The following is a 26,538-nucleotide window of genomic DNA, read 5'->3' as shown; positions in this document are numbered from 1 at the left end:
GATTAGAACCCCGATCCTCTGCCTTGCAGGCTTGTGCTCTTTATGCTGAGCCACACTGCTTCCCCAGAGCTAGTTGCATGGGCCAGGAATCAAATCCAGGCCACCAGGCCAGGTGGGAATTCTATCACTGAACCACCGATGCTGATAAAATAATCGCCAAATCTTCACTAAAGGTAAAAAATGCATTAATTGGGTTAGAAAAATATATGCATTATATGCCAAATAGGGCTGTGGGAATCATCCTTTTCAGCTAAACCTGCTTCAGAATGAACCTATAAATGATGGCTAGTGTCAACACTAGGAGGTTTAAAGCTCCCATCATCTCCTTAAATCAACACTGGTGCTTAGGAGGGGAAGGAAAAAGCTAAGCTTAAAACAACAGAGAAGCATTTGGGAAAAGATTAATGAATGAGAGAAGTCACCAGAGCACATCTGGTCAGCTCTTCCAATTAATTTTATCTTTTAAAACATTTCTAGTTCACAACAAAGTGAACAAAATCAACTGAAAACTGCCCTTCACTCATGGCTCCATGCCCTCTACAATCTTGCAACCCAGATTCAATCAATCGTATTTACTGAGGGCAGAGAACTATACTAAGCACATGGAAAAGTATAATTCAATAGCTGGTAGATGAAATCTCTCCCCACAAGGAGTTTAAATTATTTGGGGGTTGGGGGGGAGGGAGAAACGTTAAAATGGACTAGGGAGATGGGAAATAGAAGAGAATAAAGAATATTATGGGACTGGGGTTACACAGATCACAAGGGGGTACCCCTTTAGCATTTTGGCACTCACCCCAGTCCCACTGTGGACAGGCTCCTCTTCATCCTAGACCTCTTACTGACCTGGTCACTTACTTGTCCTGCCATTATGGAGACCAGTTCACTCCAGAGGAGACTGTGTCCCCCGCTTCTCTCTCATGAGGTGGTCTCCTCACCTCCCAATCCCACCAACTCACAATCAATCAATCAATCAATCGTATTTATTGAGCACTTACTGTGTGCAGAGCACTGTACTAAGCGCTTGGGAAGTACAAGTTGGCAACATACAGAGACAGTCCCTACCCAACAGTGGGCTCACAGTCTAAAAGGGGGAGACGGAGAACAAAATCAAACATACTAACAAAATAAAATAAATAGAATAGACCCTCCTTACTAGCCTCCACCTCTCACCCCCTCTCCATGCTCGCATTTCTTCCTGCCTCCAAGACACGTGGTCTAGTGGATAGCAGCATGGTCTTAGTGGGTAGAGCATGGGAGTCAGAAGGACCTAGGTTCTAATCCCAGCTGCACCACTTATCTGCTATGTGACCTTGGGCAAATCATTTCACTTTTCTGTGCCTCAGTTACCTCATCTGCAAAATGGGGATTAAGAATGTGGGCCTTAGGTGGGATAGGGACTGTGTCCAATCCAATTATCTTTTGTCTACCCCAGCGCTTAGTACAGTTCCTGGCATATAGTAAGTGCTTAGTAAATACCACAGGAAAAAAAACCTTAAACTCAAAATAGCTTCTTCAAAATCCTCTCCTCCCACTAACTTTCCCATCACAGTCGTCCCCACCAGCCAACTGATTTCTGGAGCCTGTGTCCTGGACATTATCCTTGACTGTGCTCCCTCTTTCAACTCTCATATTCAGTCTGATAGTTTTTTCTCCACAATATTTCCCGGATAGGCCTCTTCCTTTCTATCCAAATGGCTATATCGCTTGTTCAAGCACTTGTTATATCCCAGTTGAATTATTCTATCAGTCTCCTCACTGTTCCTTCAGTCTCTCCTCCCTCCTGGTCAATCTTTGCTGCCTGGCTCATTTTCCTTAAAATAATAATTGTGGTATTTGTTAAGTGTTTATGTGTCAAACACTGGACTAAGCCCTGGGGTTGATACAAGATAATAGAGTCAAATACAGTCCCACATGGGTCTCATAGTTTAAGTAGGAGAAAGAAAAGGTATTTATTCAATTGCATTTATTGAGCACTTACTGTGTGCAGAGCACTGTACTAAGCGCTTGGGGAGTACAAGTTGGCAACATATAGAGACGGTCCCTACCCAACAACAGGCTCACAGTCTAGAAGGGGGAGACAGATAACAAAGCAAAACATGTACACAGGTGTCAAAATCCTCAGAACAAATAGAATTAAAGCTATATGCACATCATTAACAAAATAAATAGAACAGTAAATCTCCCAGCCCATAATAATAATAATAATAATAATAGCATTTATTAAGCACTTACTATGTGCAAAGCACTGTTCTAAGCGCTGGGGAGGTTACAAAGTGATCAGGTTGTCCCATGGGGGGCTCACAGTCTTAATCCCCATTTTACAAATGAGGTAACTGAGGCACAGAGAAGTGAAGTGACTTGCCCAAAGTCACACAGCTGACAAGAGGCGGAGCCAGGATTTGAACCCATGACCTCTGACTCCAAGGCCCGGGCTCTTTCCACTGAACCACGCATAATGAGCTTACAGTCTAGAGGTGGGGAGATACACATTAATATAAACAAACTACAGATATGTACATAAGTGCTGTGGGGCTGGGAATGGGGAAGCAATGGAGCAAGTCAGGGTGACGCAAAAGGGAGTAGAAGAAGGCGGGGGAAGGGGCTTAGTCAGGGAAGGCCTCTTGGATGAGATGTGCCTTCAATAAGGCTTTGGAGGGTGGGAGAATGATTACTGGATATGAGGAGGGGAGGGCGTTCCAGGCCAGAGGAAGGATGTGGGCAAGGGGTCAGCAGCGAGATAGGTGACATGGAGAAACAGTGAGAAGGTTGGCATTAGAGGAGCGAAGTGTGTGGACTGGGTGGGTTGCAGTAGGAGAGCACTGAGGTGAGGTAGGAGGGGGCAAGGTGATGGAGTACTTTAAAGCAAATGATGAGGAGTTTTTGTTTAATGTGGAGGTGAATGACCAACCAATGAAGTTTTTTGAGGAGAGGGGTGTCACGTCCTGAACGTTTTTGTAGCAAAATGACACAGGCAGCAGAGTGAAGTAGGGACTGGAGTGGGGTGAGGCAGGAGGTTGGGAAGTCAGCAAGGACGCTGAAATCAAGGTGGGTTGGGATAAGTGATTGGATTACTGTGGTAGCAGTTTGGACGGAGAGGAAAAGGCGGGTTTCAGCTATGTTGTGAAGGTGGGACTGACCGGATTCAGTGATGGACTGAATATATGGGTTGAATGGGAGAGAGAGAAGTCAAGGAGAACACCAAGGTTACAGGCTTGAATCCTTGTTTTACATAAGAGAAGCGGTGTGGCTCAGTGGAAAAAGTCCAGGCTTGGGAGTCAGAGGTCATGGGTTCGAATCCCAGCCCTGCCAATTGTCAGCTGTGTGACCTTGGGCAAGTCATTTCACTTCTCTGGGCCTCAGTTACCTCATCTGTAAAATGGGGATTAAGATTGTGAGCCCCGCATGGGGCAACCTGATCACCTTATATCCTCCCCAGTGCTTAGTACAGTGCTTTGCACATAGTAAGTGCTTAACAAATGCCATTATTATTATTATTATTATTATTATTATTATTAAGAGGAAACAAGTACAGAGAAGTGAAGTGACTTGCCCAAGATCACACAGCAGAAATTAATAAAAATAATAATAATGATGACAGCATTTGTTAAGTGCTCACTATGTGCCAGGCATGTACTAAGCCCGGGACTTGGTACAAGCTAGTTGGGTTGGACACAGTCCCTGTCCCGCATAGGCTCACAGTCTCAATCCTCTTTTACAGATGAGGTAATTGAGGCCCAGAGAATTGAAGTGACTTGCCCAAGGTTACACAGCAGACAAGTGGCAGAGCTGGAATTAGAACTCATGCCCTTCTGACCCTCAGGTCCATGCTCTATCCACTACAGCATGGATAGCTGGAAAGCAGGCCGCGGGCCCTCCCACACTCGTCCCGTCCTCGACATTCCCGGGAACCCGCGACATTTCCGGGAATCCCGGACTATACCGGACCCCCACGCCGGCCGATCCTTTCCCTCACATAGCGGGCCGCCTGGACCCTATAGGCCAAGGCCTCTCCCCCTCGTCCCCCTCTCCATCCCCCCCATCTTACCTCCTTCCCTTCCCCACAGCACCTGTATATATGTATATATGCTTGTACATATTTATTACTCTATTTATTTATTTATTTTACTTGTACATATCTATTCTATTTATTTTATTTTGTTAGTATGTTTGGTTTTGTCTCCCCCTTTTAGACTGTGAGCCCACTGTTGGGTAGGGACTGTCTCTATATGTTGCCAACTTGTACTTCCCAAGCGCTTAGTACAGTGCTCTGCACATAGTAAGCGCTCAATAAATACGATTGATGATGATGATGATAGCAGCATGGTGCTTCCCTAAAGGGTTGTTCTGCTCATCATCTATTCCTCAAACACTTCCAATGGTTACTCATACCTCCCCATATCAAGCAGACATTCTTGACCATTGGCTTCAAGGTACTCCATCATTTCTCTCCCTTTCACTCACCCACTCTGGTCTCCTGCTACACTCCAACTCGCACTCTTTGTTCCTCCCAAGATAACTTACTCACTGTGCCTTGTGCTCACCTCTCCCACCTTGGACCCCATGCTCTTGTCCTTCCTCCACCCTCTTACTCTTAGATTGGGGTCGAAAGGGTTGATTACAATGCTTTGCACATAGCTGGAGCTTAGTATAATCCATTACTGCTCCTCTTTTACATGTACAAATTAAAGAATCACTTTGTCCGGGACAGATACCAAGCATCCCGGGCTGTGCTAGACCGCCTCTAACTTGACTAACTTGCACCTGAGAGTGAAAAATAGATTTCTGAATACAGACAAGGCCAAAGGTTGGCTTAGTATCGCATTAACGAAGTTCAAAGCAACCCAGAAACAGGGTTGTCTTGAGTAGCATCTCATAAAAGTGGCCAAAACTCAATATGAAAAACAGCGGGAAAAATAACATTCCACTTTGGAAAACCAGGAAATCATTCTGGGATGTCCCTACACTCTCCACCTGCCTTCAGTCAACTCCTGATAACTTGGGTTCAGCCAGCTGGGTTTCTGGGTGATTTGTGGTGGCCCAAGCCGATGCTGCCTCAAAAACTTGACCTCCATCCTAGGCTTCCCTCAGGGCCTTTATGACCAAGGCAGGAACAGCGAGGAGGCCTGCTGGCACAGACAGTTGACCTGACAGATGGTAGGGAGGCAAATAGCAAGGTGTCCCCAGATCCTAGAGCTGCCCTTATTTTCTTTGCTCTGCTTCTAAAAGTCCTTGTTTTACCCTTTGCCACTAGTAGGGCAAAAACCAGGAGGAGGGAAGCAGCCCACCGCTTTTTTTTTTTAACCCCTTGGCTTCCCCCCTTCTCCTTCCCTCCCCCACATGCTGCAAATCTGGGGGGCAGATGGGTAATGCCATACTGCCAAACTTCAACAGGTCATACCAGACCCCAAGCGGTGTCCTCAATTTCCAGACTGTCACAGTGTCACAGAGCCAGAAGAGTCCCAAAGGCACAGGAACTCAGCCCCTCTTCCAAGCAAGTATCAGAACCTTGGATTCCCTGGTGAATGCCTTTTCATTCCCCAGAAAATCCCCAGTCCCTGTGATGCCTGCTTCGGTCTTGATGGGTGAACTCAAATGTCTACTGCTACTACACTGGTAGGTGGCAATTTTATCTGCAGCCACAGCCTTGGTCTCTGCTTTTACCCTCTCGATATCTTGTTGAACCAGATATTCTGCCTTTTCACTCATGCCTGCCTCACTCAAGCCTCGCACACTGTAAGCGCTCAATAAATACGACTGAATGAAAGAACGAACCTGACTTTTTCTGATGCCTATCCCAGTTCCCTTCCCCAAATGGGTCTTCCTTCCTCTCTGCTCCAATCAATTGTATTTATTGTGCACTTACTGTGTGCAGTGCACTGTTCTAAGCACTTGGGAGAGTACGGTATAACAGAATTGGTAAACCCTTTCCCTGCCTAAAACAAGCTTAGGCTCTAGAGGGGGAGAAATTACGAAACAAAAATACAAGCAAACAAATCAGTGGTGGCTCTGCCCGAACTGGTTGGATAGATATGCAAAGTCACACAGCAGAAAAGTGGCAGAGCTGGGATTAGAACCCAGGTCTTCCTTACTCCCAGGCCCGTGCTCTATCCACAGGGCCATGCTGTGAAGGGACAAAGAAAGGATAGATATGAAAGGGGAGAGGAAAAAAAAAAAGCTAGTGGTTTTATTTACCACTGCTCAATCAATAGCAATACGGCCTAGTGGAAAGCGCACAGACCTAAGAGTCAGAAAAGGAAACCCAGGTTCCAATCCCAGTTCTGCCACTTGCCTGCGGTGTGACCTTGGATGAAGGACTTAACTTTTCTGTGTCTGTTTCTTCATCTGTAAATGGAGATTCAATACCTTTTCTCCTTCCTAGTTATATTTCATTCATTGAGTGTTTACTGTGTGCAGAGCACCGTACTAATGCTTGGGAAAGTACAAAACAATAAACAGTGACATTCCCGGCCCACAGTGAGCTTCCGGTCTAGGGTGGGGGAGAGAGACATCAATACAGATAAATAAAATGAATAATAATAATGATGGCATTTATTAAGCGCTTACTATGTGCAAAGCACTGTTCTAAGCGCTGAGGAGGTTACAAGGTAATCAGGTTGTCCCATGTGGGGCTCACAGTCTTAATCCCCATTTTACAGATGAGGGAACTGAGGCACAGAGAAGTGAAGTGACTTCCCCAAAGTCACACAGCTGACAATTGGCGGAGCTGGAATTTGAACCCATGACCTGACTCCAAAGCCTGTGCTCTTTCCACTGAACCATGCTGCTTGTGCTTGCCCTCCCTCCGCACATCCACCAAGCTAGCTCTCTCCCTCCCTTCAAAGCCCAACTGAGAGCTCACCTCCTCCAGAGGGCCATCCCAGACTGAGCCCCCTCCTTCCACTCCCCCTCCTCCCCCTCCCCCTCCCCATCCCCCTCCCTGCCTTACCTTCTTCCCCTCCCCACAGCACCTGTATATATGTATATGTTTGTATGTATTTATTACTCTATTTATTTTACTTGTACATATTTATTCTATTTTCTTTCTTTCTTTCCTTTCCTCTTTACTTCCTTCCTTCTTCCTTTCCTTCTTTTCTTTCTTTCCTTTCTTCTTTCCTTCCTTCCTTCTTCCATTCCTTCTTTCTTTCTTTCCTTTCTTCTTTACTTCCTTCCTTCTTCCTTTCCTTCTTCCTTCCTTCCTTTCTTTCTTTCCTTTCTTCTGTCCTTCCTTCTTTCCTTCCTTCTTCCTTTCCTTCTTCTTTCTTTCTTTCTTTTTATTTTGTATCCTACTTATTTTGTATCCTACTTATTTTATTTTGTATCCTACTTATTTTATTTTGTATCCTACTTATTTTGTTGGTATGTTTGGTTCTGTTCTCTGTCTCCCCCTTTTAGACTGTGAGCCCCCTGTTGGGTAGGGACTGTCTCTATGTGATGCCAATTTGTACTTCCCAAGCGCTTAGTACAGTGCTCTGCACATAGTAAGCGCTCAATAAATACGATTGATTGATTGATTGATTGATTGATTTTATTTTGTTAATATGTTTTGTTTTGTTGTCTGTCTCCCCGTTCTAGACTGTGAGCCTGCTGTTGGGTAGGGACCGTCTCTTTATGTTGCCAACTTGTACTTCCCAAGAGCTTAGTACTGTGCTCTGCACACAGTAAGCGCTCAATAAATACAATTGAATGATTGAATGTGAAGCTGGGAGTTGGGGTGGGGGGGGTGAGGAAAGAGAGCAAAGGGAGCAAGTCAGGGCGACGCAAAAGGGAGTGGGAGATGAGGAAAAGTGGGGTTTAGTCTGGGAAGTGGAGATGTGCCTCCAATACGATTTTGAGCCCCAAAGACAGGGCCTTTATGTGATATAATAAAAATATATTATCAAAGCACTTACTACAATGCTAGGCACAGTGTAGCACAGTGCATAGTGAGTGCTTAAATACAATTATTATTATCATTATTAGCATTTATTGGGCACCTACTGTTATGCAGAGAACTGAACTATGCACTTGGGGGAGTACAACAGCATAAGAAGACACAAGTACTGCCCTCAAGGAAAAACACACACATAAAAACAGTGTATTCCTGATAAGTGGTTTAAAGAGCTATATTTTATGTATTGATACAGAAGTATTTAACTATCTTCTTACTGAAGCATCCTTTGCCCCTTCACAGCATGGCCTTGTGGATAGAGTATGGGTCTGGGTGTCAGAAAGACCTGGGTTCTAACCCCAGCTTTGCCACTTTTCTGCTGTGTGTCCTCGGGCAAATCACTTCACTTCTCTGTCCTTCTTGAAAATGGAATTAAGACTGTGAGCCCCATGAAGGAGAGAGACTGTGTCCAACCTATCTTGTATCCACCCCAGAGCTTAGAACAGTGCCCAGCACACAATTAGCACTTAACAAATATCATTAACCACTAAAACTGGAATTGGACATTTTACAAATGAAGGCCTAACTTACATACTATGATGTTCAATATGAATGATACTTGATTATCTGACTTGCTGCATGCCCTCATTATTCTGATTACTAGAATATTCAGTTAAGTATAAAAGGCACCTTACAGTGTTTGTAGCCAAGTTTCCATTGTGGTAGCAGGCTTCCCTATGGGTGTTGGCAAAAACCCTTCTTGCTCTGTAGTAAAGCATTTATTTCCAGTGAGAAGGTTGCAAGTTGAAAATCCAGTACTTTTATTCCCCCCAGATACGACAGTTAATTTGTGCACACAAATCTGTATTAGGGAAAATGCGCTTTAAGGTCCTGTTTGGCCTGATCATCACAAATGGCCACTTGGTAGAAATAGCATTAAAAAAAGTTTAAAAAAGTTTTCAAAGAAAACAAATACGATGTCAAATGTAGCTATGCAACTTTTTTCAGAAGCTTTCAATTTGTTAAGCACTTACGGTACGAGCGCTGGGGTAGACACAAGCTAATCAGATCGGACACAGTCCATGATCCATATGAGGCTCACAGTCTTAATCCCCATTTACAGACGAGGTAACTACAGCACAGAGAAATTAAATGATTTGCCCAAGACCACAAAGCCAGGATTAGAACCCAGGTCCTTCTGACGCCCAGGCCCAAGCGCTGTCCACTAAGCCATGCTGCTTCTCTAATGAACATACCATGGATTAGAAAGCATTTATAGAGCACCATGAAATGTGTGTGCTCTAATTTGTAATGCTAAAGTTGGAGCACAGGTAAAGCAAAGTTGGACCAGCAAATTTATCTTCTGTTCATTCATTCAATCATATTTATTGAGCGCTTACTGTGTGCAGAGCACTGTACTAAATGCTTGGGAAGTACAAACCGGCAACATATAGAGACGGTCCCTACCCAACAACAGTGAACACACTGCACAAACCAGATATCTGCAGTTAGATTACTCCATTCCCCATAAAGAGTAATCAGTCACTAGAATTTTCTTTACTAGAAAATCCTTCAAATCATTGATTTTATTTTCAAACATTCAATTTTTAACAGCATAATCAAATTAATTTTCTAAACAGAGAAAATCATTTAGCAAACAGATCACTGACATTAAAATGCAATAACCCACAATATGTGGGTTGATAAAGGGAGAGTGGTGGCACAGAAAGATGAAATCCACAATTTTAGCCAATAATTCTACCTTTCTCTCACAAAAGTCTTTACTAGAGTTAACAGGAAGCAAGTTGATGTGATTAGTGGGAGAGACAGGGACATCAGGTAGTTGACAGGCACTACTCATCATCCCACTGAATGACAATTAACAGCAACTGCAAAGCTCCATTCCCAGATAATCAATGGTATTTGTTAAGTGCTTACTCTTTCAGACACTTGGGAGTAGAGACAGAAGACAGGATCCCTGCTGTTGAACATACAGTAAGTGCACAATAAATAGGATTGAATGAATGAATGGGGAAAGAGCTATTAAATTACAAATAGGGAATTAATCAATGATATTTATTGAAAGCTTACTGTGTGCCAATCACACTACTAGTGCTTGGAAGAGAGCAATAAAGTAGAGTTGTTAGATATGTCCCCTGCTCACAAGGAGTTCACGGTCTAGATGGGGAAGCAGAGTAGAAGGGGAAGCAGAGTGTGAAATAAATTATTGACAGGGGAAGCAAAAGAATATGAAGATATGTACAAAAGTGTTGGTCAAATATCCCTCAACATCTGAGGTATGTTTAGCTTTGCGGAGAACGTTATGAAAGTTCTTAAACATCAACACATGTATACTGAAGCTATGCAACACTTTTATAATTAAAAGAATATAAAGGTTGTGCCTCTTTCTGTTCAAAATGCTAGGGAATAAGCTTATCGTCTGAGAAATCTGGTGGCCTCAGTTACTGCATTCATATGGGTAAAAAGCTGCACACTGACTTCTACATGCCTGTCTCTTTCTAAGGGTACAATTTGTGCCAGAGAGCAACATCTCATTACCTTTGAGACACAGAAAACCAGTACCTAATATGTTGCATACCTTGTGCCAGGGGCAAGAAATACCTTGGCAATGGTTGAAGGTGAGATGGCAGCAGTTGTGACAGGGGAGGAAACGTGTACTCTAGGGAAACATCCATAGCAAATGCTCCCCATTTTTCCAGCAACTCAAACCTTCCAGCCTAGATTTCTGGAATACTGTCTCTACTGCTGTCAACAAATGGCCTCCCTTAGGACTGAAGTCTTTTAGTACCCAAGATGGGTCGGTATCCTTACTCCTTCACTACGGAAATATTTTAAAACAGTACTTTTCAAATGTAGTGGAGAGGCACAGGCAGGCAGATACGCACAGTAACTCAGAGACCCTGAAATCAATCAATTATTACTTATCAAGTGCTTGCTCTGTGCACAACCCTGTACTAAGTAATTGGGAGAATTCATTAGCATTGGTAAACACGATTCCTACCTTCAAGAAGTTTACAATTTAGCAGAGGAGAAAGACCCTAAAATAAATTACATTTATGCATTAGAGTGGGTTCTTTATGACCTTGTGTTAAGAAAACAACTCAAACTGTACTACGGAAAAACATCACCAGTGAAAAGAGCACAAGACTGGGGGCCAGAGGCTCTGCCACTCGCCTATCGTGTGACCTCGGGGAAGTCAGTTCACTTCTCTGGACCTCCACTTCCTCATCAATAAAATGTTCTTATCTAATCTGTTCTCCCTCCTACTTAGATGATGAGCCTCATGCGGAACAGGGACCTGATTACCTTGAATCTAGTCCAGCACTCAATACAGAGCTTGGGACATAGTAAGTGCTTACAGATGTGAGCCCACTGTTGCGTAGGGACTGTCTCTATATGTTGCCAATCTGTACTTCCCAAGCGCTTAGTACAGTGCTCTGCACACAGTAAGTGCTCAATAAATACGATTGATGATGATACCATGGTAATTACGAGACTGTGAACCCATTGTGGGACAGAGGCTGTTCCCAACTTGATTATCTTGTATCTAGGCTAGTGCTTAATACAGTGCTTAGCACAAAATGCTTAACATTTTTATCATCATCAATACATGGCAGTCATTCTGCACTTACCATGTGTAGAACACTGTACTAAACGCTTGGGAGAATACAATACAGCTTGTCTTGATGAACACACGGCATATGTCCACAACTTTTTCCTAATACTGCACTGCATTCTATCCAGGCACACTCCGGGGGTTCAGAAGGTCATTCCCTAATTCCCCAGAAGTGTTCTATCCAAAATGCCTACTGAAAGCACGCATCATGGGAGAACAGACTACTGTGAATGCTTCACTGGTTTTTGCTGGGCTGATCTCTTTGGCTTCAGCCTCTCCTCTCTCCAGTCTACACTTCAGGCAGCTGCTCCAATTATCTGCCTAAAAGCAGTGAAGCAGTGTGGCCTAGTGGAAAAAAGCCCTGGGTCTGGGGATCAGAAGGCCTGGGTTCTAATCCCTGCTTGACCAGCTCCTTGCTGTGTGACCTTGGGCAAATCACTTAACTTCTCTGTGCCTCAGTTTTCACAACTGCAAAACGGGGATTAGCTGAGTCTCCCTCCTACCCAGACTGTGAGCTCCATGTGGAACAGGGTTTGCTTCCGACCTAATTAACTTGTACCTACCCCAGTGTTTGAACAGTGTTGGACCCGTAGAAAATGCTGAACAAATACCATAAAACACACATTTCTGCTCTCCTCAAGCACCTCTGGTCCTTACTCATTCCTCCCAGGATTAAACAAACTAGTGATCATTGGCTTTATGGGACTTGGTTAGTCTTCTCCCTCCTACTTATTAATTCTTCTCCCACTGCACCCCACTTTATTCCTCCCCAACTAACCTACTCACTGCTCCTTCTCCTCACCTTTCTGGGCACTAAAGTGGTCTAGAAGATAGAGCACCAGACTGAGAATTAGGAGATCCACATCCTAGTCCAAGCTCTGACACCTGCCTGCTGTGTGACCTCTGAAAATCACTTAAGCTCTCTGGACCTTGGTTCCTTCATCTGTAAAATGGCGATAAAAATATATGTTCTCCCTCCCTCTTTGACTGAAAACCCTGCATGGGACGGGGACTGTGTCAGCTCTGATTTATCTGGTTCTTAGTAATATTCTACACTGTAAGGTCCTTGTAGGCAGGGAATGTCTACCCACTCATACTGTACTCTCCCAAGCACTTAGTACAATGTTCTGCACATAGTCAGCACTCAAAAAATGCCCCTGATTGATTCCATCATTACTATCTTGTTCACCCCCTCCCACTGCAAATCTGACAGGCCACACAGTTCTCCACAGCATTAAAACCTTTCTGAAATCCCATCTCCTCCAGGGCGCTTTCCCCCGTTAATTTTTCTTCTCTCCTGTTTAATCCTGCCAACTATCATCTCAACACATTTTCACTCACTACCTCGTTTCACTTTCTACATATATAGCTTTTCTCTCAACACCAAAGCCCTACTGAAATCACATCTCCTCCAGGAAGCCTTCCTCAATCTCTCACCTCCCCATTTTATGTCCCTCTACTGCCTCTTCTACACTTCTGCATCATCCAGCATGGCTCAGTAGAAAGAGCCCGGGCTTTGGAGTCAGAGGGCATGGGTTCAAATCCCAGCTCTGCCAATTGTCAGCTGTGTGACCTTGGGCAAGTCACTTAACTTCTCTGGGCCTCAGTTACCTCACCTGTAAAATGGGGATTTAGACTGTGAACCCCACGTGGGACAACCTGATCACCTTGTAATCTCTCCAGAGCTTAGAACAGTGCTTTGCACATAGTAAGCGCTTAATAAATGCCATCATTGTTATTATTATTATCCAAGCACTTAGATATTCATCAGCCCCTCACCCCCGCCCTAACACTTATGCATATCTTTACATTCTACTCATCTATTTTACTGTTTATCTTATCTGCTAGATTGAGACTACTATTTCTAGTATACCCTCCCAGGCTTTTAGAACAGTGCTCAACACACAGTAGACACTCAACAAATATCTTTGACTGATCTGTAGATTACCATGCATCTTTCTTTCCAATTAATGTGGGTAGGGATCTCTCTCTCATACCTACTGAGTCCCCCAGGGACTTAATTCAATGCACTGCATAGAATAGAGGCTCAATAAATGTGATTATGTAAAAGTATCCAACAGCCCAATTTGAAACAGTGCAATATCAAAATATGGTAGCCCCTGTCAATTTTTTATAACTACTGTTATAAGTGCTCTAATACACTATCAAGCAAGCACAGTTATGATCAATTTACTAGGTTTGGGTACAAAAATATCTGAAAGCTGCTCTCAGATTTGTGACTTTCTAAACTTCAAGTTACCTTGTAAATAGAGACTTGCCACCGATTTTTGTGAGGCAAGTGATTAAGAACGCAGATCTCATTCATTTTATTTCTTGGTAGTTACTGGGTAGGGGGTTGATAAAATACACAACCTTCAATCAATCGATCGTATTCTTGAGTGCTTACCGTGTGGAGAGCACTCTACTAAACACCCTACCACAATGCCGCGAGAGAAGAAAGGGATAAAGTGACTTTCCACCCTTATATAATTGGTTCCTTAATCAGCCAGCCTGGAACATATGACCGGTGGAAATAAAGATCCACATCTATACCATTTTTAAATTTCAAAAAGGGTCACTAGAACCTAGTCTCCCCAGTTTGTTGTTGTTTTTGTTGTTATTTCAGCCCACTTGAAACCACCTTCAGATAAAGAAGGTCACTTTGTCTCTATATGTTGCCTATTTGTACTTCCCAAGTGCTCAGTACAGTGCTCTGCACACAGTAAGCGCTCAATAAATACGATTGATGATGATGATATTGACATGCCTAGTTCAGGCAAAAACACTGTTTGCCAAAGGGAAAAGGAAAGGAGTTTGTGATAAAAGGAAATAGAAAATGAAACACCAAGCATCCACTCGAATGTAGTTTCATTTACGCTGAAGCCTTTGGGGGTTCAGTTTCTCGTAGGATTTCTCTACAAGCCGCAATCACTTAGGACCTATACACGAGATGTCCCATCTCCCAAATCTCTGGCTAATTGGAATTAAGTGCCAACGACTGCAAATTCAAACAACAACGGGGGGGGGGTTGCCAGGGATCCGGGCATTGCATATTTTTATTGCTAATTTTTTTAAATTTTTTAAATTTAATTTTTAATATTTTTAATTCATTTTTAAGCAAACTGTGTCTGAACAATCTTCCCTGGGCTCTGCTGTTGGGGAGAATTGTCCTCCCGAAGTCCGGGGAAGGATGGGGAGTGCCCGTCACCCCGACATGCCAGTTGGATCCCCGCTGCTGATCAATCAATCTCCTGAGAGTACTTAGTGAGCGCTTCCAGCGTGCAGAGCGCTGTGCCAAGCGCTCAGGAGAGCACGACACACGGACTTCCTGACTGATAGCAGCGGGATGTAGTGGCTAGAACCCGGGCCGGGGAAGTTAGAAGGTCACGAGTTCTAATCCCTGCTCCGCTGCTGGTCCGCTGTGTGACCTTGGGTGAGTCACTGCACTTCTCTGGGCCTCACAATTCCCTCACAGAGAAGCAGTGTGGCTTCGCGGAAGGAGCCCGGGCTTGGGAGTCAGAGGTCCTGGGTTCAAATCCCGATTCCGCCATTTAGCTGTGTGACGACGATGATGGTATTTGTTAAGTGCTTACTATGTGCCAAGCACTGTTCTAAGCGCTGGGGTAGATATAAGGTAATCAGGGTGTCCCACGTGGGACTCACAGTCTTAATCCCCATTCTACAGATGAGATAGCAGAGGCACAGAGAAGTGAAATGACTTGCCCAAGGTCACACAGCTGATAAGTGGCGGCAGCGGGATTAGAACCCAGGACCTCGGACTCCTAAGCCCGGGCTCTTTCCACTGAGCCACGCTGCTTGGGTAAGTCGATTCACTTCTCAGGGCCTCAGTTCCCTCATCTGAAAAATGGGGATGAAGACTGTGAGCCCCACGTGGGACAACCTGAACACCATGTATCCCCCCCATCCCCAGCACTCAGAACAGTGCTTCGCACATACTGCTTAACAAATACCATCATCATCATTATTATTATTATTTGGAAAATGGGGTTTGAGACTGTGAGCGCCACATGGGACAGGGACCTTGTCCAACGCGGTTTGCTTGTCTCCACCCCAGCGCTTAGTGCAGTGCCTGGCACATAGTAGGTGCTTAACAAATGTCAAAGTTATTATTATTATATCAGACACAACGCCTGCAGCTCCCCCTCCCCATGCCCCCACCTTACCTCCTTCCCCTCCCCACACCACCTGTATATATGTATATATGTTTGTACGTATTTATTACTCTATTGATTGATTTTATTTGTACATATCTATTCTATTTATTTTATTTTGTTAACATGTTTTGTCTTGTTGTCCGTCTCCCCCTTCTAGACTGTGAGCCCGCTGTTGGGTAGGGACCGTCTCTAGATGTTGCCAACTTGTACTTCCCAAGCGCTTAGTACAGTGCTCTGCACACAGTAAGCGCTCAATAAATACGACTGAATGAATGAATGAAGCTGGCCAGGCTGGGATCCTGAGGTCCCTCAGGCGGGGTCCTCCCCTCCCCATCGCCCCCCTCCCTCCCTCTGCCCTACTCCTTTCCCCTCCCCACAGCACTGGTGTCTATTTGTACATATTTATCACTCTATTTTATAAGTGATGTGTATATAGCTATAATTCTATTTATTCTGATGGCATTGACACCTGTCAACTTGTTTTGTTTTGTTGTCTATCTCCCCCTTCTAGACTGTGAGCCCATTATTGGGTAGGGACCATCTATGTTGCTGATTTGTACTTTCCAAGTGCTTAGTCCAGTGTTCTGCACACAGGAAGCGCTCAATAAATACAACTGAATGAATATGTTGCCGATTTGCACTTTCCAAGCGCTTAGTACAGTGCTTTGCACACAGGAAGCGCTCCATAAATACGACTGAATGAATATGTTGCCGATTTGTACTCTCCCAAGTGCTTAATCCAATGCTCTGCACACAGGAAGCACTCCATCAATATGACTGAATGAATATGTTGCCGATCTGTACTTTCCAAGCGCTTAGTCCAGTGTTCTGCGCACAGGAAGCGCTCAATAAATACGATTGAATGAATGACTATGTTGCTGACTTGTACTTCCCAAGCGCTTAGTAGAGTGCTCTGCACACTGTAAGCACTCAGGAAATACGACAATGAATATGTTGCCGATTTGTACTCTCCCAAGCGCTTAGTACAGTGCTTTGCACACAGGAAGCTCTCCATAAATACAATTGAATGAGTATGTTGCGCATTTGTCCTTTCCAAGCGCTTAGTACAGTGCTCTGCACACAGTAAGTGCTCAATAAATACGATTGAATTAATGTTGCCTATTGTGATTGCCTATTTGTTGCTGAACTGTACTTTCCAAGCGCTTAGTACAGTCACTGAGGGTACTTAGTGCTTCCAGCGTGCAGAGCGCTGCGCCAAGCGCTCAGGAGAGCACGACACATGGACTTCCGGACTGACAGCAGCGGGACGTAGTAGCACACAGTAGGTGCTCAATAAATACAATTGAATGAATATGTTCATCATCATCATCATCAATCGTATTTACTGAGTGCTTACTGTGTGCAGGGCACTGTACTAAGCGCTTGGGAAGTACAAGTTGGCAACATAGAGAGACGGTCCCTACCCATGTTGCTGATTTGTACTTTCCAAGTGCTTAATACAGTGCTCACAGGAAGCACTCCATAAATACGATTGAATGAATATGTTGCCAATTTTGTACTTCTTCCCAAGCGCTTAGTCCAGTGCTCTGCACACAGGAAGCGCTCATCAAATACGACTGAATGAATAAATATGTTACCGATCTGTAGTTTCCAAGCGCTTAGTCCAGCGCTCTGCGCACAGGAAGCGCTCCATAAATACGACTGAATGAATGAATATGTTGCCCATCTGCAGTTTCCAAGCGCTTAGTCCAGCGCTCTGCACACAGGAAGCGCTCAACAAATATGACTGAATGAATGAATACGTTGCCGATCTGTAGTTTCCAAGCGCTTAGTCCAGCGCTCTGCGCACAGGAAGCACTCAACAAATACGACTGAATGAATGAATATGTTGCCAACTTGTACTTCCCAAGCGCTTAGTCCAGCGCTCTGCGCACAAGAAGCGCTCCATAAATACGACTGAATGAATGAATATGTTGCCGATCTGTAGTTTCCAAGCGCTTAGTCCAGCGCTCAGCACACAGGAAGTGCTCCATAAATACGACTGAATGAATGAATATGCTGCCCATCTGTAGTTTCCAAGCGCTTAGTCCAGCGCTCTGCGCACAGGAAGCGCTCAATAAGTACGACTAAATGAATGACTGTTGCCGACTTGTACTTCCCAAGCGCTTAGTCCAGCGCTCTGCGCACAAGAAGCGCTCAATAAATACAACAGAATGAATGGATATGTTGCCCATCTGTAGTTTCCAAGCGCTTAGTCCAGCGCTCAGCACACAGGAAGCGCTCCACAAATACGACTGAATGAATGAATGTTGCCAACTTGTACTTCCCAAGCGCTTAGTCCAGCGCTCTGCGCACAGGAAGTGCTCAATAAATACAACTGAATGAATGACTACGTTGCCGACGTGTGCTTCCCAAGCGCTTAGGACAGTACTCTGCACACAGGAAGCGCTCCATAAATACGATTGAGTGAATGAATGTTGCCGACTTGTACTTCCCAAGCGCTTAGTTCAGCGCTCAACAAATACGACTGAATGAATGAATATGTTGCCCACCTGTAGTTTCCAAGCGCGTAGTCCAGCGCTCTGCGCACAGGAAGCGCTCAACAAATACGACTGACTGAATATGTTGCCGACTTGTACTTCCCAAGCGCTTAGCCCAGCGCTCTGCGCACAGGAAGCGCTCATTAAATATGACTGAATGAACGAATATGTTGCCGATCTGTAGTTTCCAAGCGCTTAGTCCAGCGCTCAGCACACAGGAAGCGCTCCATAAATACGACTGAATGAATGAATATGCTGCCCATCTGTAGTTTCCAAGCGCTTAGTCCAGCGCTCTGCGCACAGGAAGCGCTCCATAAAGACGACTGAATGAATGAATGAATGTTGCCGACTTGTACTTCCCAAGGGCTTAGCCCAGCGCTCTGCGCACAAGAAGCGCTCAATAAATACAACAGAATGAATGGATATGTTGCCGATCTGTAGTTTCCAAGCGCTTAGTCCAGCGCTCTGCACACAGGAAGCGCTCCATAAATACGACTGAATGAATGAATATGCTGCCCATCTGTAGTTTCCAAGCGCTTAGTCCAGCGCTCTGCGCACAGGAAGCGCTCCACAAATACGACTGAATGAATGAATGTTGCCAACTTGTACTTCCCAAGCGCTTAGTCCAGCGCTCTGCGCACAGGAAGTGCTCAATAAATACGACAGAATGAATGACTACGTTGCCAACTTGTGCTTCCCAAGCGCTTAGGATAGTACTCTGCACACAGGAAGCGCTCCATAAATACGATTGAATGAATGAATGTTGCCGACTTGTACTTCCCAAGCGCTTAGTTCAGCGCTCAACAAATACGACTGAATGAATGAATATGTTGCCCATCTGTAGTTTCCAAGCGCGTAGTCCAGCACTCTGCGCACAGGAAGCACTCAACAAATACGACTGAATGAATATGTTGCCAACTTGTACTTCCCAAGCGCTTAGCCCAGCGCTCTGCGCACAGGAAGCGCTCATTAAATATGACTGAATGAATATGTTGCCGATCTGTACTTTCCAAGCGCTTAGTCCAGCGCTCAGCGCACAGGAAGCGCTCCATAAATACGACTGAATGAATGAATATGCTGCCCATCTGTAGTTTCCAAGCGCGTAGTCCAGCGCTCTGCACACAGGAAGCGCTCCATAAATACGACTGAATGAATGAATATGTTGCCGACTTGTACTTCCCAAGCGCTTAGCCCAGCGCTCTGCGCACAGGAAGCGCTCCATAAAGACGACTGAATGAATGAATATGTTGCCGATCTGTAGTTTCCAAGCGCTTAGTCCAGCGCTCTGCGCACAGGAAGCGCTCAATAAATACGACAGAATGAATGAATATGTTGCCGACTTGTACTTCCCAAGCGCTTAGCCCAGCGCTCTGCGCACAAGAAGCGCTCAATAAATACAACTGAATGAATGAATATGCTGCCGATCTGTAGTTTCCAAGTGCTTAGTCCAGCGCTCTGCACACAGGAAGCGCTCCATAAATACGACTGAATGAATGAATATGCTGCCCATTTGTAGTTTCCAAGCGCTTAGTCCAGCGCTCTGCGCACAGGAAGCGCTCCACAAATACGACTGAATGAATGAATATGCTGCCCATCTGTAGTTTCCAAGCGCTTAGCCCAGCGCTCTGCGCACAAGAAGCACTCAATAAAGACGACTGAATGAATGAATATGTTGCCGATCTGTAGTTTCCAAGCGCTTAGTCCAGCGCTCTGCGCACAGGAAGCGCTCCATAAATACGACTGAATGAATGAATGTGCTGCCCACCTGTAGTTTCCAAGCGCTTAGTTCAGCGCTCTGCACACAGGAAGCGCTCCATAAATACGACTAAATGAATGACTGTTGCCGACTTGTACTTCTCAAGCGCTTAGTCCAGCGCTCTGCGCACAGGAAGCGCTCAATAAATACAACTGAATGAATGAATATGTTGCCGACTTCTACTTCCCAAACGCTTAGCCCAGCGCTCTGCGCACAGGAAGCGCTCCATAAATACGACTGAATGAATAAATATGCTGCTCACCTGTAGTTTCCAAGCGCCTAGTCCAGCGCTCTGCACACAGGAAGCGCTCCATAAATACGATTGAATGAATGAATGTTGCCTACTTGTATTTCCCAAGCGCTTAGTTCAGCGCTCAACAAATACGACTGAATGAATGAATATGTTGCCTATCTGTAGTTTCCAAGCGCGTAGTCCAGCGCTCTGCGCACAGGAAGCGCTCCATAAATACGACTGAATGAATGAATATGTTGCCGATCTGTAGTTTCCAAGCGCTTAGTCCAGCGCTCTGCGCACAGGAAGCGCTCAACAAATACGACAGAATGAATGAATATGTTGCCGACTTGTACTTCCCAAGCGCTTAGCCCAGCGCTCTGCGCACAGGAAGCGCTCAATAAATACGACTGAATGAATGCGTTGCCGATCTGTAGTTTCCAAGCGCTTAGTCCAGCGCTCTGCACACAGGAAGCGCTCCATAAATACGACTGAATGAATGAATATGTTGCCGACTTGTACTTCCCAAGCGCTTAGCCCAGCGCTCTGCGCACAGGAAGCGCTCAATAAATACGACTGAATGAATGGATATGTTGCCGATCTGTAGTTTCCAAGCGCTTAGTCCAGCGCTCTGAACACAGGAAGCGCTCAATAAATACGACTGAATGAATGAATATGTTGCCGACTTGTACTTCCCAAGCGCTTAGTCCAGCGCTCTGCGCACAGGAAGCGCTCAACAAATACGACAGAATGAATGAATATGTTGCCGACTTGTACTTCCCAAGCGCTTAGCCCAGCGCTCTGCGCACAGGAAGCGCTCCATAAATACGACTGAATGAATAAATATGCTGCTCACCTGTAGTTTCCAAGCGCCTAGTCCAGCGCTCTGCACACAGGAAGCGCTCCATAAATACGATTGAATGAATGAATGTTGCCGACTTGTATTTCCCAAGCGCTTAGTTCAGCGCTCAACAAATACGACTGAATGAATGAATATGTTGCCTATCTGTAGTTTCCAAGCGCGTAGTCCAGCGCTCTGCGCACAGGAAGCGCTCAACAAATACGACAGAATGAATGAATATGTTGCCGACTTGTACTTCCCAAGCGCTTAGTCCAGCGCTCTGCGCACAGGAAGCGCTCAACAGATACGACAGAATGAATGAATATGTTGCCGACTTGTACTTCCCAAGCGCTTAGCCCAGCGCTCTGCGCACAAGAAGCGCTCAATAAATACAACTGAATGAATGAATATGCTGCCGATCTGTAGTTTCCAAGCGCTTAGTCCAGCGCTCTGCACACAGGAAGCGCTCCATAAATACGACTGAATGAATGAATATGCTGCCCATCTGTAGTTTCCAAGCGCTTAGTCCAGCGCTCTGCGCACAGGAAGCGCTCCACAAATACGACTGAATGAATGAATATGCTGCCCATCTGTAGTTTCCAAGCGCTTAGTCCAGCGCTCTGCGCACAGGAAGCGCTCCACAAATACGACTGAATGAATGAATATGTTGCCGACTTGTACTTCCCAAGCGCTTAGCCCAGCGCTCTGCGCACAGGAAGCGCTCAATAAATACGACTGAATGAATGGATATGTTGCCGATCTGTAGTTTCCAAGCGCTTAGTCCAGCGCTCTGCACACAGGAAGCGCTCCATAAATACGACTGAATGAATGAATATGTTGCCGACTTGTACTTCCCAAGCGCTTAGCCCAGCGCTCTGCGCACAGGAAGCGCTCAATAAATACGACTGAATGAATGGATATGTTGCCGATCTGTAGTTTCCAAGCGCTTAGTCCAGCGCTCTGAACACAGGAAGCGCTCAATAAATATGACTGAATGAATGAATATGTTGCCGACTTGTACTTCCCAAGCGCTTAGTCCAGCGCTCTGCGCACAGGAAGCGCTCAACAAATACGACAGAATGAATGAATATGTTGCCGACTTGTACTTCCCAAGCGCTTAGCCCAGCGCTCTGCGCATAAGAAGCGCTCAATAAATACAACTGAATGAATGAATGTTGCAGATCTGTAGTTTCCAAGCGCTTAGTCCAGCGCTCTGCGCACAGGAAGCGCTCCATAAAGACGACTGAATGAATGAATACGCTGCCCACCTGTAGTTTCCAAGCGCTTAGCCCAGCACTCTGCGCACAGGAAGCGCTCCATAAATACGACTGAATGAATGAATATGCTGCCCATCTGTAGCTTCCAAGCGCTTAGTCCAGTGCTCTGCACACAGGAAGCGCTCCATAAATACGACTGAATGAATGAATATGCTGCCCATCTGTAGTTTCCAAGCGCTTAGTCCAGCGCTCTGCGCACAGGAAGCGCTCCATAAATACGACTGAATGAATGAATATGCTGCCCATCTGTAGTTTCCAAGCGCTTAGTCCAGCGCTCTGCGCACAGGAAGCGCTCCATAAATACGACTGAATGAATGAATATGCTGCCCATCTGTAGTTTCCAAGCGCTTAGTCCAGCGCTCTGCGCACAAGAAGCGCTCCACAAATACGACTGAATGAATGAATACGTTGCCCATCCACAGTTTCCAAGCGCTTAGCCCAGCGCTCTGCGCACAGGAAGCGCTCCATAAAGACGACTGACTGAATGAATGAATGTTGCCAACTAGTACTTCCCAAGCGCTTAGTCCAGCGCTCTGCGCACAGGAAGCGCTCAACAAATACGACTGAATGAATGAATACGTTGCCCACCTGTAGTTTCCAAGCGCTTAGTCCAGCGCTCTGCGCACAGGAAGCGCTCCATAAAGACGACTGAATGAATGAATGAATGTTGCCTACTAGTACTTCCCAAGCGCTTAGTCCAGCGCTCTGCGCACAAGGAACGCTCAATAAATACAACTGAATGAATGAATATATGGCCGATCTGTAGTTTCCAAGCGCTTAGCCCAGCGCTCTGCGCACAAGAAGCACTCAACAAATACGACTGAATGAATGAATACGTTGCCCACCTGTAGTTTCCAAGCGCTTAGCCCAGCGCTCTGCACACAGGAAGCGCTCCATAAAGACGACTGAATGAATGAATGAATGAATGTTGCCTACTAGTACTTCCCAAGCGCTTAGCCCAGCGCTCTGCGCACAGGAAGCGCTCCATAAAGACGACTGAATGAACGAATACGTTGCCCACCTGTAGTTTCCAAGCGCTTAGTCCAGCGCTCTGCGCACAGGAAGCGCTCCATAAAGACGACTGAATGAATGAATGAATGTTGCCTACTAGTACTTCCCAAGCGCTTAGTCCAGCGCTCTGCGCACAAGAAGCGCTCAATAAATACAACTGAATGAATGAATGTTGCCGATCTGTAGTTTCCAAGCGCTTAGTCCAGCGCTCTGCACACAGGAAGCGCTCCATAAATACGACTGAATGAATGAATATGCTGCCCATCTGTAGTTTCCAAGCGCTTAGTCCAGCGCTCTGCGCACAGGAAGCGCTCTACAAATACGACTGAATGAATGAATACGTTGCCCATCCACAGTTTCCAAGCGCTTAGCCCAGCGCTCTGCGCACAGGAAGCGCTCCATAAATACGACTGAATGAATGAATACGTTGCCCATCCACAGTTTCCAAGCGCTTAGCCCAGCGCTCTGCGCACAGGAAGCGCTCCATAAAGACGACTGACTGAATGAATGAATGTTGCCAACTAGTACTTCCCAAGCGCTTAGTCCAGCGCTCTGCGCACAAGAAGCGCTCCACAAATACGACTGAATGAATGAATACGTTGCCCATCTGTAGTTTCCAAGCGCTTAGCCCAGCGCTCTGCGCACAGGAAGCGCTCCATAAAGACGACTGAATGAATGAATACGCTGCCCACCTGTAGTTTCCAAGCGCTTAGCACAGCGCTCTGCGCACAGGAAGCGCTCCATAAAGACGACTGAATGAATGAATGAATGAATGTTGCCTACTAGTACTTCCCAAGCGCTTAGCCCAGCGCTCTGCGCACAAGGAGCGCTCAATAAATACAACTGAATGAATGAATATATGGCCGATCTGTAGTTTCCAAGCGCTTGGTCCAGCGCTCTGCGCATAGGAAGCGCTCCATAAAGACGACTGAATGAATAAATGAATGAATGTTGCCTACTAGTACTTCCCAAGCGCTTAGCCGGGCGCCTCGCCCACAGGGAGCGCTCCATAAACACGACCGAATGACCGAATGGCCGAGGGAGCGAGGCCCCGCCGGCCGGCCCTACCTGATGGTCCTTGACCACCTCGCTGAGGCAGGGGTACCGCTCCGAGATCCACCGGTAAAACTTGGGGACGCCCATGCCGCCCGCGGACACGAAACGCGCCGGCTCCGCCCGCCGGCCGGCCTGCTCCCGCTCTGAGGCGGCGACGGTGGCGTCGTCGTCCTCCTCCTCGTCGTCGTCGTCGTCGTCGTCGTCGCCTCCGCCGCGGCCGCCGCTTCCTCCCGCTGCCCTCCCTCCTCCTCTTCCGCCGGCGCCCTTCGATGACGGAGAAGCCCCGCCCCTTCCGGTTCCCCTTCACGCTCCTTCCGGTTCACCCCGCCCGGACAGACGCGCAGGCGCAAGAGACCCCCGCTCCAGACCGCCCACTACGCCTGCGCAGCGACCCTTCCTTCCTTCCTTCCTTCCTTCCTTCCTTCCTTCCTTCCTTCCTTCCTTCCTTCCTTCCTTCCTTCCTTCCTTCCTTCCTTCCTTCCTTCCTTCCTTCCTTCCTTCCTTCCTTCCTTCCTTCCTTCCTTCCTTCCTTCCTTCCTTCCTTCCTTCCTTCCTTCCTTCCTTCCTTCCTTCCTTCCTTCCTTCCTTCCTTCCTTCCTTCCTTCCGTCCTTCCTTCCTTCCTTCCTTCCTTCCTTCCTTCCTTCCTTCCTTCCTTCCTTCCTTCCTTCCTTCCTTCCTTCCTTCCTTCCTTCCTTCCTTCCTTCCTTCCTTCCTTCCTTCCTTCCTTCCCTCCCTCCCTCCTTCCCTCCCTCCCCCCCTCCCTCCCTCTACTCAACTCAAAGCAAAACATATTAACAAAATAAAATAAATCTGGACAAATGAAATGAATAAATAAATAGAGTAATAAATACATACGAACATATATGCATATTGAATCATATTTATTGAGCGTCCCCTGTGAGCCCACTGTTGGGTAGGGACTGTCTCTATGTGATGCCAATTTGTACTTCCCAAGCGCTTAGTACAGTGCTCTGCACATAGTAAGCGCTCAATAAATACGATTGATTGATTGATTCCTTCCTTCCTTCCTTCCTTCCTTCCTTCCTCCCTCCCTCCCCTCCCCTCCCCTCAAAGCAAAACATATTAACAAAATAAAATAAATCTGGACAAATGAAATGAATAAATAAATAGAGTAATAAATACGTACGAACATATATGCATATTGAATCATATTTATTGAGCGTCCCCTGTGAGCCCACTGTTGGGTAGGGACTGTCTCTATGTGATGCCAATTTGTACTTCCCAAGCGCTTAGTACAGTGCTCTGCACATAGTAAGCGCTCAATAAATACGATTGATTGATTGATTGATTGATTGATTGCGGAGCACTGTACTAAGCACTTGGGAAGTACAAGTTGGCAACGTATAGAGACGGTCCCTACCCAAAAGTGGGCTCACAGTCTAGAAGGGGGAGACAGAGAACAAAACCAAACATACTAGTAAAATAAATAGAATAAATATGTACAAATAAAATAGAGTAATAAATACATACTAACATATATACACATTGAATCATATTTATTGAGCACTCCCTGTGTGCAGAGTACTGTACTAAGCGCTAGCAGCATGGCTCAGTGGAAAGAGCACGGTCTTTGGAGTCAGTGGTCATGGGTTCAAATCCCGACTCCGCCAATTGTCAGCTGTGTGACCTTGGGCAAGTCACTTCGCTTCTCTGGGCCTCAGTTACCTCATCTGTAAAATGGGGATTAAGACTGTGAGCCCCCCCGTGGGACACCCTGATCACCTGGTATCCCCCCAGCGCTTAGAACAGTGCTTTGCACATAGTAAGCGCTTAATAAGTGTCATTATTATTATTATTATTATTACAAGTTGGCAACGTATAGAGACGGTCCCTACCCAACAGTGGGCTCACAGTCTAGAAGGGGGAGACAGAGAACAAAACAAAACATTTTAACAAAATAAAATAAATAGAATAAATATGGACAAATAAAATGAATAAATAGAATAATAAATCCATACGAACATATATACATATTGAATCATACTTATTGAGCGCTCCCTGTGTGCAGAGCACTGTACTAAGCGCTTGGGAAGTACAAGTCAGCAACGTATAGAGACGGTCCCTACCCAAAAGTGGGCTCACGGTCTAGAAAGGGGAGACAGAGAACAAAACAAAACATATTAACAAAATAAAATAAATAGAATAAATATGGACAAATAA

General features: G+C 45.7%; 1 protein-coding gene across 7 annotated transcripts in view; it reads right to left on the bottom strand.

The window, feature by feature from the left end:
• XRN1 (5'-3' exoribonuclease 1) overlaps positions 1–24,443 on the bottom strand; it is a 121,318-nt gene extending 96,875 nt beyond the window's left edge. For all 7 annotated transcript variants that reach the window (XM_038751112.1, XM_038751120.1, XM_038751128.1 and 4 more), the window contains exon 1: positions 24,369–24,443. In XM_038751112.1, coding sequence (XP_038607040.1) covers positions 24,369–24,443 — 75 coding nt within the window. The remainder of the gene's footprint in view (positions 1–24,368) is intronic.
• Positions 24,444–26,538: the final 2,095 nt, after the last annotated feature.

The sequence above is a fragment of the Tachyglossus aculeatus genome, chromosome 1 (assembly GCF_015852505.1).
Source record: "Tachyglossus aculeatus isolate mTacAcu1 chromosome 1, mTacAcu1.pri, whole genome shotgun sequence".
NCBI classification, from domain to species: domain Eukaryota; kingdom Metazoa; phylum Chordata; class Mammalia; order Monotremata; family Tachyglossidae; genus Tachyglossus; species Tachyglossus aculeatus.
Note: the sequence above shows the minus strand (reverse complement) of the source record. Positions and strands in the feature narration are given on the sequence as shown.